We start from the raw sequence: 14,063 nt of genomic DNA on the forward strand, positions 1-14,063 counted from the left end.
CGCGAACAGCGAACCGCAAGAGAGGAAATTTCTCGCTAGAACAATTACAGATACCGGTGCTGCCGCTATGTTCGTCGGACTTTTCTAATTTTCTCTTCAGAAACTCGAGGCGGCGTGGCGACTCGACGCGGCGTTATTCCGCGGAACTTCAGAGCCTTGTCCCGCGCTATGCAACGCGGGAAAAGTTTCCTTCTCCTGTACGTGTCTCGCTTCTCGCAATATATTTTTCTCGGTGAGCAGGGGACTGGTCGAGCGAGTTACACGCGAGCCAAGTTAGTTGCCGGATTAAACAAACTTCCGGGGCCAGAGACGGGATCGCGCCGAGGACACCGGGAACACGAGAACTGATCTACAGCCCGGAAAACTGTTGCTCTGCGTCCATCCATGCGCGCCCATCCACGAGAGAACTAACGAATCCGTCAGTTACCCTAAGCTAATTTCCGGATTTCTCGGGATTTTTGCTTCGGGCCACCCAACATGAATTTTTCGAACTACCTTGCGCATCGATCTTCAAATATTCGGAATTTCCAAGCGCCCCAAATTTACAAATATTCAACATTTCTGGCGCCACAAATTTTCAAATATTCAGAATTTCTAGCGCCCCAAATTTCAAATATTGAAATTTTCTAACGATTCAATTTCCAAATATTCAGAATTTCCAGCGACCTACTGTTCAAATATTCAAAATTTCCAGCGCCGAAATTTTCTAGCGCTTCAATTTTCAAATATTCAAAATTTCCAGAGCCGAAATTTTCTAGCGCCCCAATTTAAAAATATTCAGAATTTCTAACGCCCTAAATTTCAAATATTTTAATTTTCTAACGCTTCAATTTCCAAATATTCAGAATTTCCAGCGACCTACTGCTCAAATATCCAAAATTTCCAGCGCCGAAATTTTCTAGCGGTCCAATTTTCAAATATTCAAAATTTCCAGCGCCGAAATTTTCTAGCGCTCCAATTTTCAAATATTCAAAACTTTCAGCGCCGAAATTTTCTAGCGCCCCAATTTAAAAATATTCAGAATTTCTAGCGCCCCAAATTTCAAATATTTAAATTTTCTAACGCTTCAATTTCCAAATATTCAGAATTTCCAGCGACCTACTGTTCAAATATTCAAAACTTCCAGCGCCGAAATTTTCTAGCGCACCAATTTTCAAATATTCAAAATTTCCAGCGCCGAAATTTTCTAGCGCCCCAATTTAAAAATATTCAGAATTTCTAGCGCCCCAAATTTCAAATATTTAGAATTTCTAGCGCCCCAAATTTCAAATATTTAAATTTTCTAACGCTTCAATTTCCAAATATTCAGAATTTCCAGCGACCTACTGTTCAAATATTCAAAACTTCCAGCGCCGAAATTTTCTAGCGCTCCAATTTTCAAATATTCAAAATTTTCAGCGCCGAAATTTTCTAGCGCCCCAATTTAAAAATATTCAGAATTTCTAGCGCCCCAAATTTCAAATATTTAAATTTTCTAACGCTTCAATTTCCAAATATTCAGTATTTCCAGCGACCTACTGTTCAAATATTCACAATTTCCAGCGCCGAAATTTTCTAGCGCCCCAATTTTAAAATATTCAGCATTTCTAGCGCCCCAAATTTCAAATATTTAAATTTTCTAACGCTTCAATTTCCAAATATTCAGAATTTCCAGCAACCTACTGTTCAAATATTCAAAACTTCCAGCGCCGAAATTTTCTAGCGCTCCAATTTTCAAATATTCAAAATTTTAAGCGCCGAAATTTTCTAGCCCCCCAATTTAAAAATATTCAGAATTTCTAGCGCCCCAAATTTCAAATATTTAAATTTTCTAACGCTCCAATTTCCAAATATTCAGAATTTCCAGCGACCTACTGTTCAAATATTCAAAATTTTCAGCGCCGAAATTTTCTAGCGCCCGAAATTTTTAACTATTTAAATTTTGTAACGCTTAAATTTCCAAATATTCAGAATTTCCAGCGCCCGAAGTTTCAAATCTTCAGAACTTCTAGCGCCCCAGTTTTCCAATCTGCAAAATTTCTAGCTTTCAATTACTATTTCATGTAATTGTTACGGTCGTTGACGCATGCGATAGTAAAAAAGGCTCTACCATTCCGTTTGCAGTGATTTTGTGTGTGCTTGTCTATTGTAGCTTTTCTCTATTTTGCGAAGCGAGAAAGATTTATTCGTTGGTTTCCTCGTTTTTGAGCTTTCGATTGATCGTCGATTCCTGGCACAAGACCTCTAGCTTCTATGATCGTCGTAAAGTTCTTTGATTTTGCGCCAGTGCCGAGTCGTTGAACTTCGAGCGCAAAAATACGGCGCTGCGGATTCTGGGACCCGACTTGACGAAGATAGAACCGTTCTGTTTGAGCGACGCATTGAAAATTTCATCGGAAATACCATTGAGAGTGGGAACAGCCACTGTGAAAGTCTCTCCCAGTGACGATATGGTTTATTCAATGGCCGGATATTACTCTTTTAACTTTTCTGCAGAGCAGAAGAGTATAACGAGATTCGGTTTGTTCGATACGTTCGACTGGAAACATCAATTTTCCGAAGAAAGTGTTCGTACCGGGGGCTTAGATTAAATCGTCGTACTTCCAACTTTTCACCTGCGATATTATATCCGTTGCCGTTCGGCTCGATAACGTTGTCAGAACTTTTTAATAATTATTTACCGTACACATAATATTCCCGTATTATTTAGAGCACGTCGAAACACGCGAAATATGTTTGGCTAGCAAACAACCTACAATATTCGTGGCGTGATAGGGGTTAATTAACCGTGAATTATAAAGTTTGTCTAGTATACTAAATTTGGTTAGCGAAATTAATTCAAGAGGGTTGAATGAGTACTCACTGAACCGCAAATGTTTGCGCGAATCCCTAATTTCATCTTTGATTTTCCAAAAAGTAACGGTCAACGCTAAATCGGAATTTTCCAGTTCGTTAAACGAATACATGGTTTCGTGGGATTCTATGGAAGATTCTATTCGAAGAAACGGTGAAAATTTGCGAATAGAGACGTCAGAAATGCAGAAAAATGCGCAGCGTAGCGATCGCACCGATGAATCAGAATTTTCGGGTTCGTACGTCTTCGAATGAATATAACTCTGGTTTCGTAGGATCCTGTGGGAACGGGGATTGAGAAAACGGTGAAAATTTGCGGGCAAAGTGTGCGTGCAGGCGGTATCGTTCGGCGACAGCTCGCCGTCGATTTTAATAATCAATTTGGTTCGCCGGCGTCGTAGCCATCAGCTGATTCGCCCGCAGGGGCTGAGGGTGGATTATCAGCCGGCATGGCAGGTGGGGGTGTCTATAGCTTCCTATACGGGGGTATAACATTTATTACCAGGTCAGGGTTAACTGTTAGGCGCGCCACACACACACGTCCACCGACTGTTCTGCGGCGTCATTCTAAAAATAGTTTCGCGAACACTCCAGATATAAAACGCGAGCACGCGGCTCTTCCTCGGTGCGAGGGCGTGCGTGTGCACGCGTGTCTTCGACGCTGTTGTGGACGCACACGAACGGTAAACGACAGGGAAGCGATCGCAAAAGCCGTTTGAACGGCACGAACGCGGGCTTCGATCCACGACACCGTTTCCCCAGGAACTGCAAATCGAACTGCGATTCGAACGCCGCTCGAAGCTTTCGTCGAAAAGCCAGGGACTCCGGCATCAGTCATTCGAGAATTTAAGCAGAGGGCTTCGCGGAAGACAAAGAAAATCGAGGGAGCAGCCGCCACTGGATGAATTACGGCCGCCCGGATTTCAAAGGAGCCTCTCGATACGAACCAACTTTTCTCATAAGGTCCTGCCAACAGAGGAAAAAATCTGCCCGGCATGTTTCAGCGATCGTTGCCTTCCAGGAGCGTGACTTATAAAAATATTCAGCTCGATTCGTTCTTAGGGTGATCCTTCATTTTCCCCCGGTAACTTCGCGAACAGATTTCAGTAAGCGCTCTTAAATCAGTGTAGATATTGCCGGGAAGTTTGTTGTACTTTGTCCATTGAACGAGTTACCTCAGCTTTTTCAACGGAACAGAAGCTTCGTCTCGTTGCGAAGAGTTTCGAGATACACAACCGAATTGAGCGAAATAAAAATGTTTGCACCGTACAATAACTCCAGAAGCATGTTTTTTCCAAACAGTTTAAGTACACATGCTGGAACTAATACAGACATTGTAAACAATTTTAGTGTACTTAATAGTACTCGGACCAGTATTTCCAGGCTCTAATGTTTAAACATAGTTGCTCGAATAAACGTAGACCCCGCATGGGAACGTTGTTGCCATTTCAAGAATGGTTTATTAGACTGCAGATCTTTATGCAAAATAAAAATGTTCCAACAGGCTGGAGTGAACTAAAAAATTCGTTTTCTTTCTTAATATATCAAATAGAATGAAAGTGATACAACAATATTTTCAAATTCATTTTTATCATAAATGCATAAAATCCGCAGTCTATTGATTATCGGAGATCGACGCCGGAAGGAAGCTTATTTTTCTACGGAAAGTTTGAATCTAGTATTGCAATCGATGGAAAATATTTGATTGCGTTTCGGACAGCGAGACACGCGACAAGTAATCGTCGGCGCGGCGTTGTTTGTAGTAAGTAAGAATCGGTAAGCAATGGCCAGACGTATTGGCCGAGTGGTATTTTCAGCGGCCTCTGCGTGCGTGTGCCGAACGAATATTTAATCCATGCAATGACACGGCCGCGTAAACACGTCCGACAAATGGATCGTCGGACGCGTCAATTCATCTATTAAAACGACCGAAGCGGCGTACACACACGCGTGCGTGCGCCAAATTGATTTAATCCCCAGCTCGGTAAATGTTACTTTTTCGATTTCAGTATTTTTATTTGATCCAGTGCCAACATGGCTCATCAAAAGCGCAAATTTATCAGTGGTCGGCGCACGCGTGACCTGCTCGTTAAAAGTTCCGCCATCGAACAGGTTCGAATCGATTTGCTCGCGAAACTGGGACCGGGTACGGAAAACATTTCGTGTTTTGCGAGAATCGTACAGGACGATTTAACAAACGTTGTAAATACAAGTTCTCGCTCCGTTTACCGAAACGACGAGTGCAGCCCTCGTCAACACTCTGTGACGCATAGGCGATGACGAGCTGCCATAAATGATCGAAGGTCGACAATTTTAACGCATTATCTACAGCGGATTATTTCGAAATTTCATTTTATTTCATTTTACTTCGGAGGTCTATAGCTAAGGATTGCGTAAAAATAGTTTAATTTTTAAGCTTCCTTTTAGAACAACACAATTTTTGAGAATCCTATTAACAGGCCTTCGGTAAATAAAATGCTAGTAGTAAAAACTTTTTCGAGCAACAAAACTGTACGTTTCTATGTTAGCCAATGTTCTATAATGCTAAGAAAAATTCAACCGTAAGGGGCTAATATCGACACCACGAGTCTACGCGATTCTTAACTACGTTTTACAATAGACAGACGATCAGACTGAATTTCTATAGCGGGTTTGTTAACTGGGTAACTGATACATACACATTTAGACAGAACAAGGAACAGAGTACAACAAACAACAACTTAGGTGTAGGTACACTGTTTGCGTGAAACGTGGACAATACCGACAGAGTACAAACGTGGAGTCTCGAATGTGCGAGCGATAGCGTTTTGTTCTATGTGGGTAATGTTGCAATTTTCGAGGTTTGCTCGGGCGTGTGCACGTAGACAGCAACGAATCGAATAGTTAGGTGTGACTCTAGCTACTCGTGTTGAGAATATAGCCGTGTATCTCCGGTTATCATCGAGTAATTCGGCAATGAATTCGAAGTAACAGAAATTTGATTACGGTGCGCGATTGCCGCGTGTCGCAATGGAAACGAGCAGTGATTAGAGACTAGAATCGAAGAAGATGTTTAGAATAGCAGAAGAGAAGAGCAAAGCTCGATCGCTGAGACAGCCTGTACAACGGAACAGCCCGATACATGCCGGGTGTAGACTTTCCCTGGCAGTGACACGCTCGGAACTCGGAAGGGAGCGCGATCGAAGCTCGTCCGCGCGGAACATGACACGCGGAAGGACGTGCAAAAGAGTAATTCGAGAATGGCGCAGGATATCGTTGCACGGCTCATTATGCGGACAAATCTGACCCCGATCTCCGATTGTAATAATCTTCGTCACAATGAGAGGCGCGGGGAAAGGACGAGAGAGAAAGAGAAAGAAAGAGAGAGAGGATACGCGTATGTTACATGGCCCAGTTGCCGACGACGAGGTCTTATACCGATCGGTGCGGCAGAAAATAATGATTCTCCGACTTAAAAGCCGCAGGAAACTATATGCGAACGAGGCACGAAACGTCTTGGCCAGGATATCGTGTCGAGCGTCAAGTGTCGAGCGTCTCCCGTCTTCAACATCATCGCGCTATGGCGAATAGGATTTACGGACGGTTTTGGTCAGACGAGAAACCAAAACCGACACTGAACTTCGTTGGCTCGGGACACGGTAACTTTCGTCCTTCCGTCACTCTAGTCAAATAATTAAAAAAAAAAAGAAGAAACACCAAGAGCTCTTCTTTTTTCTGGCTTTCTTGTAAAATCACAGAAACCCTAAACAGTAAGAGACATTGTAGAAAATTAAGTAGTACGTTTAATCATTCTGTGAAAGCCGAGTGAAATTCCAGCGGCTGTGTTAACGCAATTTTTCTACAAAATTGAAGATTCAACGAGTTCTTTGAAACTCGTTTAAGAAATCGCGTAGAAGCTAATTGCACGGCAAGAGATCAAAGAGTATTTAAAAGGTTATTTGTCTCGAGCCACACGAAGTTTCCATCGAAGTCGGAGCCTGGATCGAGGCTCTCTTTCTTTTTCTCCAAGCAAAGTACAAGGCTTCGAACAATAGAAGAAGCAAAAAGTGAAGATAAAGAAGTGCGGGAATAAAGATCGTGATTCTCTGATGCGGCGTGCAGTTTGCGCGTGAAATATGTACAGCGTTGAAAGATGAGGTCAATTTATACTATATGGCACGGACCGGCACGTACCGTCAACGGAACGAACCGGCATCGGAATGGCAAAACATTGAAACATGCGTTTTAAATGGAACCGTTCACACTATACTGCACGGACCGGCACCGACCAACATTATGCCGAAGAATGTTTTGCCGGTTCAGTAAGGACCAGTGCATGTCGATACTGCGCTGTTTTAGCGGAGTGAGGAGAGAAGAGGTGTCCGATTTTGGCTGTTTGACGTCAACTGACGGTTTGTCGCCGGAGCAGTGTAGACATAAAGCATAAACTGTCGTGCCGATGCCTGTGCCGGTTCGTTCCGTTGACGGTACGTGCCGGTCCGTGCCGTACAGTGTAAATTGACCTATAAACGTTTCGCAAAAGGTATGCGGCGTTAACAATATCGAGGTTCGTCGGTAATTGAAATCTGCCGGAAAATATTCATTGCTTCCTGAATATTGCGTTCCGGCGAGAGTGTCGTGGGCCGCTCAAATCCCGTCGTTAAGTGGTTAATTGTTTGAATTAGTTTCGACTCGTTTTATTATGTCAAGGGCGCGCTCCTGAGATCGCACACGAAGCGCACTTGCCGCGGACAGAAAAAAAAAACAAATTGCCGGTGTCGGTGTTTCTCCCCCGACATTTGAATCCCTTGTCTAATCAGGTAAATAAGAGCAACTCTCGCTGGAAGAGAGACAGAAAAAGAGGTAAACACGCACCTCGAAGCATGAAACGAAGCGACTCTAATTTCCGTCCTCGCGACAACGACCGCGAGTCCTGACTTCGCGACACTAAAGAAGACACCCCTCCATTAGCAGACAAACTTCTCGCCTCAGAGAGACACCGAATTCATTCCGGCCTGTTCCAAAACTCGGCATTTTTCGAATCGCCTGTTTCAATTTTTCTTTCCGGTTCTGCTAATGACTATATTCGTAATCTTTTCTAAAATTGCAATGTAATCACTGAAGGGCTCGGTTCAAGCTGATCCACGCACCGTCGTCCAAAGGTTAAAATTGCAGATAGACTTAGAAAACGTTCTGAAAAATTTGAAGTTTCGGTGTCGAGGTGTGGAAAATAAAATTTGCGGTTCAATCGGATTCGAAGCCCGTGAAGCAAGAACTCGGAAGAGCAGAATGGCAAATTGGATACGAACGATCGAGAGATTAATTCGTAGCATTGAGAAAGAGAGAATGAAAGAGAGAGAGAGAGAGAGAGAGAGAGAGAGAGAGAGAGAGAGAGAGAGAATTGGTTCCGCGGATTTATTCGTGGACATTTCATTAGCGAGGCGGCGCGAAGGATTCAGCGAGTTCCATTCTGCCGGACAAAAAGCGTTCCGGTGGTAATTTTGACAAGCACCTTTCGTGCATCAGTAGCACTGGCAAGGAAGGTCGCAGTGTGTTTCAAGCACGCTCCTAACAGACACACCCAGCGTTAACACTTAACTACGTGACCTAGTGTCCTCGACGTTGCACAACGAAAGCGAAGCGTGCAGAGAGAGGAGAGGAAAAAAGCACAGAGAATGCAGAATATGTCTGCGAGAATAAATAGGGCAAACAGAGAGGCGAGAGAGCTAGCGACGGTATCTTTCCCCTAATGTTCTAGGGTTCCGGCCGTCGACTGCGCTCTCACTGCATTCACAGTCGAGACGAGACGAGACGAGACGAGACGAGACGAGACGAGACGAGACAAGACAGTGTGTGCAACTAACAATTAGCAATCGGCGCGACGCGATCGAGGAAGACAGAGAAACGCGATCAAAATTGCTGCTTACAGCGTGTGACGAGCCTGTTGTTGGTCTGAGTTGGGGGTGGGATCGCAGGCTGCGGGGGTGGCTGCGAGCTCAGGTCCTCGAAGTTTATGATTTGCAAGCAGACGTCGTCCACTTCGCTCCTGATTAGCGCTATCACCTCGCTGCACAAGAACTTGGTGCCTGGAACAGAAAGTTCGGAGCCCAGTTAGCAAAATTATTCCCCGTACTCGAGTCGAGTATCGAGTTTACCGGAAACTCGACGATCGCTTGCTTGGACTCTGAACGCGTTCAAAGGGAAGCAAAAGAATATATGTATCTCGAAACGAGCGGAAAAGAAAACGCGCTCTTGTCGGTCGCGTAAAACAGCCGCGGAACGGAAATATCCGGGGCCGATAAATACTCGGAACCATCGTTTGTCGAACGACTATTAGACCAGAAAACGTTAAACGTCGAACGTTAAACCGACGAACGATAGACTGGCGCGAGGCGATGAAAAAGATCCGAACGACATAAAACCGAGCGCGCGTTCGCTCGCTCGCTCGCTCGCCCCCGACTTCTTTCCCTATAAAACGCATCTGGATTCGATCCAAATATTTATCCCGACCGGCGTTCACGGTAATGCAACCGTAAACCGAAGATTGTTGCAGAAGCCGCGTAAAATTGCTAAGTGGGGTAACGCGATTGCGCCGCTCCGTTGATCTGACGATTCGCGGCCGCTCGATCTTCGGCGTTATCGCGACGCGTGTCGCAACTCTTGACCCTCGTCCCGACACACGGCACAGTTTCAACGAAACTCCGCCGCGGGAACATTCTCCGATCAAACTTGAACGTATTGAGGCAACGACTTTACCAAAAGGAACCTAAACCTCCCAGCGCTCGCAGCTCTTTTTAAAGAAACAATTCCAAACTTGGCAAACTCGGTGAGAACGCAGCGGAATTTTCGGAATTTTTCTACAGCGGCTGTTGCACGGATTGATTTTAAAATTAGTGCACATACATGTTTGTGTTTTTTGAGGATATATATCATTCTTTTCAAGTATAAATATTGACTAGATTCGAAATTGCAGAGGATCAGGCAAGTACGAGAATGAATCGATAAGATCGTTTTGTGTGGCTAATAGAGTAAAGGGTTTTGTCCAAGTCGTATGGCTAGGATTTTGGTAATCATCGACTTAGTTCTATAGTTTACAAAGTTTTAAACAAATAGAACAATCGGTTTCTGAAGTACAGCGTGAAACAGACTGTGCGACTACAATTCATCTCGGACGCCGTCTTCAATACATACAATTACATTTCTAACACCGACACAGTTCGCTCAACACAGAAAGCACACCACTACTACAAGCACACAGTTCCTTCTTCGATGTTCCACGCAATACTGGCAACAAATTATTCTACGAGCCCCGAAACACTGAAGCGGTTCTCACACCTTCGCTTATATTGAAAAAAAAAAGATCAAGATATCGGATGATACCTGACCTACACGATCCGACCCCCACTCGAAACACAAAAAGATCTCGGTACAAAGAGAACCGCGCGTTCAAGTATGAAAACCGCGAAAGTTGAAGTCAGCCCATTAGAACCGAAGGTTAAGGGGGAACATAAATGGCGATTAGGTGTAAATAAATAAAGAGACCATTTTCGAGCGACACACACTGGATTGGATACCCGTTCTTTTTTTTTTTTTGACTAAAATTAAAAACACCTTTATTACATTCTTTGGAAACCCTTTTCAAAGTTTAAATTGTTATAACATTACGGCATTTGTACACGAATCAAACGATGCTTAGAAACTAATTAAACAATGAAAATACGTCTATTAATAATACATACAAAACATCAATTCAAACCTGTTATTTCATGCACTGTAATGAGTTCTTAGAATAATACTCGAATTTCTGAAATTTGTCTTCAGAGTGACGTTCCCCGCACGCATAATCATTTGAAACGGCCGATATTTTAGAATTGGAGCTTTGACGGGTTATCAGTTGGCGTGTAGAAAAATTTGTCCAAAATACGAATCTTGAAAAATTCAATTTTGGCCCGGAAAAACCATGTTTCCAGTTCACAGCGCGGCACGAAGGGAACGCGAGGCTCGCGGCCGCTGTAAAAAGCTCCCTCGAGGTGTTTGCGGGCAGCATCAAGGTCACGGAAGCCCGTAGCCACGGGAACACGATTAACAACCACGACTGCGACGACGACGACGACATCGACGAGGGCGAGGGCAGCTAATTAGACGTCGCGGCTCGTGTTTGCGAGTCAAGGTACCCTGGACCGTGTCCAAAAGGGCTCGGCGAAAGAAAACTATGCCCCCCGAAGCGAGAAAGCTACGCCCCTATCCAACCGAAGACAAAAACATCCGATTAGCCCGATTCGGACGCGGGTCCGTCTTGCACAACCGGCTCCGACGGAAAACACGGGTGGCACGCGGCCGCGTAATCGTCAGCACGGGCTGCCAACAGTGCCATCGGCCACCTGGATCCAAAGATCGACGAACGTCATCGATCAGGAACGTCAGATCCGATTACGAGCCCGTCCCAAACGAAAACAACGCCGAAATTATCCGAGACACGCTTCTCTCTTTCTTTATTTAGCCGCGGTTCACTCTTCGATGAAAGAGGGTATATTTTCAATAGGGAAGCTTGCGAATGCCTGGACAAAGTAATAATATTGTGACGACCGATCATTATGTAATCGAGAACCGCGATGGGCAGCTCGTGGCGGAAGGAGAGAAAGTGGTTATTCAACGCGGGAAAATCAATCGACAGAATTGTGCATAGTTTTTTAACCCCCTGGAATATCCTACAATATCCACAGGAAGCATCTGATAATCGTAGCCTTACAAAAATTACAATATTTCGTTTCTTAAAAATCCTGCCGAGTTGGAAATAAAACAATAGGATTTTGAAATTCTTTAAAATGTCCTTCGCTGTTTTGCGGTCCACCTACTCGTTTTCCTCACGAACGCACAAAACTCGCTGTCTAGTTATTAATTTCTTTTACACTGTCCATGTACTCGGGGCACAGTTTTCACAGTTTGAACGGCAATGATTAAGCGAGCACGACCAAAGGGCTAAATAACGATGAAATCTGTGTTAGGAGGGTCTTCGCCGTGTTCCCAATGGCTTTCGAGGGCGAAGGGTCTAAAGTATCGCGAGAACGGTTGTCTATAGTCGCGCCAAGGTAATTTGTCTGGCCTTCTCTTCGGGGGCAGGAAAGCCCGGAGCTTCCTGTAACGAGCCCGAAGATGTTCATTCAGGGGGGTTGCAGGGTATGATAAAATTGAACGATCGTTCCGCAGGGAAGATCCACGTTCTCACAGGCATCGGCCCGTGTCCGGGTAGCGACTAATATGTGCAATACGTGTGTGGTTTCTTCGGCAACGTCACACAGCAAGCTGTCCCTATCGATCCGCCGGCCAGCTTTCTTTCTCTGTTTCCCGGTTCCGCGGCGTTCCTCTTTGTCTCTCGATGGAATTACGCACGCAGACGGGTCACGCACAGCTGGCGTGTTAGGCCCGACTGAAATACGAGGAAGAAAGACATCGAGAACGCTAGAGAAACAGAGGGAAAGAGAGAGAGAGAGAGAGAGAGAGAGACAGAGAGAGAGAGAGCCCCAAGCGAGCTGCGTTGTGCTTTTCGCGTCTCTTGTTCCCATTCCATTTTTCATGCGACGACCGCGCGACCTGCCTTATCAAACTTTCACGTCGTCGAGGACTATCCCGATCCCACGGGATCTGCTCGACAAGACGACCTCTCGATCGCTCAAACACGATCGTCCGACTCTCGAGGCGATGATTAATTTCTCGATCCCAGAAGCGGGGCCGATCCAACCCGACCCGATACGCTGCTGCGACAACGAAACTTCTTCGGGGACTTCGCTCCTTCCGTCCTCTCTTCCCGCAGACTAATCGTTACACTGCCGATATCTCGGCCAATTCCCTGGACTATGCTGACAATTACGTACCAGAAACCAAACTCCTCCCGGGAAGACAGAAACGTTAATTTCGCGATCGTTGCTCACCGAGTTTGTGCGACATAGGCTACCACGAACCTTTAACCTTTGCTTTCATTCGCAATTTCTCTTACCGAAATATATCAATCAATTTAACACGAATAGTATACATTGCAGGCGAGCGGAGAACTGGATTTTTCCAAAATCGAACATCGATTGTAGTGAAATTTACTCCAGAATTTGGTTGAACTCGGGATAGCTTCGACTCCGAACATTTTGTAAAGAAGAAAAAGTGAAATTGAACGCATTAGCTCGTGCTGTACTTAATTCTTAGCAATTCATTAAATATAAACAACTTTAATACTAATTGTTTGATAATATGGTAAAGTAATTTTTACTGGCGTCTCAGAGTCGCCAGTCGAGTGCAATGCGAAAAAAATTCGATATTCCGCAGCAATCTAATACACAGCTTTAAAAACGATGCCGTTCCTCGAGCTCGAAAGAACAGGACAAAACTAATTTCCTCGCGGAACGGTGAACCCCATCGCGACCATGGGACGCGATGAAGCGTTAATGCACAGGACGTATCACAGGAAACATAGTTTCCCACTTGGTCGTAGCCAGAGCTGCAAGACACGGCTTTACGAGGCTGTTTCGGAAAACGTGCGCGCAACGCGTCGTAAAACGCGGATAACGCGGAACCGGGAGAAGAAAAAAGAAGTTCCCCGGAGCTGCGAAACGACCTGGGAAAATACAAAGGGGAAGTTTGAACGTTTCCGGATACCGTTCGCCGACCGAGCGACTCGAGCAAGTTGGATTAACGGCGTTCAAAATGAAAAATAACAACGATGAGAGAGAACGAGAGAGGCGCGATAAGAAAGCATCAACATGGAAGAGAGAAAAAGAGGCGGTGACGTGGACTGTCTTAATTACGGTCTCAATTACAGGCAACGAAGTAAGCGGAGCCGCGAACGCAAGGACACTTGCTTTGTTCTGACTTCGTTAGGTACGTCTTGCTGGAGATCCGGGTTGTTCGAAGGCCGCGAAGAAAAGGAGCGCGACGACGAGCTAATGTTAATTAGAATGCCGCGAGAAGATACCGGAAAAATCGAAATTGTCGTTCACCAGCCACAAAGAACACACCACTTCTTTCTCCAAAGCTTTATACACACAAGTTCATTTTCAAGCATCCCTTTTCCTTTCTATCTCATTATAGAATTATTTAACATGATCTGTTCGTCGCTTCTGTGCCTGATCATAGACTGCGGATTTTTTGCATTTATGACAAAAATGTGTAGGCGTAATTTGAAACAGTAAAGACGCTAGAAGTATGTACAAACGGTATTTTCGGCCTATTAAACATACTAAAAAAGAGAATAACTGTATTTCACT

The 14,063-nt window shown here is 44.6% G+C and overlaps 1 protein-coding gene across 8 annotated transcripts in view; it reads right to left on the reverse strand.

Moving 5' to 3' along the window:
* Positions 1 to 14,063, reverse strand: part of LOC143353099 (voltage-gated inwardly rectifying potassium channel KCNH6-like) — a 178,156-nt gene that overhangs the window by 119,927 nt on the left and 44,166 nt on the right. For 7 of the 8 annotated variants that reach the window (XM_076786208.1, XM_076786177.1, XM_076786168.1 and 4 more), the window contains one exon: positions 8,739 to 8,897. The exons of the other annotated variant lie outside the window; for it this stretch is intronic. In XM_076786208.1, coding sequence (XP_076642323.1) covers positions 8,739 to 8,897 — 159 coding nt within the window. The remainder of the gene's footprint in view (positions 1 to 8,738; positions 8,898 to 14,063) is intronic. 8 annotated transcript variants of the gene reach the window in all.

The sequence above is a fragment of the Halictus rubicundus genome, chromosome 1, assembly GCF_050948215.1.
Source record: "Halictus rubicundus isolate RS-2024b chromosome 1, iyHalRubi1_principal, whole genome shotgun sequence".
NCBI classification, from domain to species: domain Eukaryota; kingdom Metazoa; phylum Arthropoda; class Insecta; order Hymenoptera; family Halictidae; genus Halictus; species Halictus rubicundus.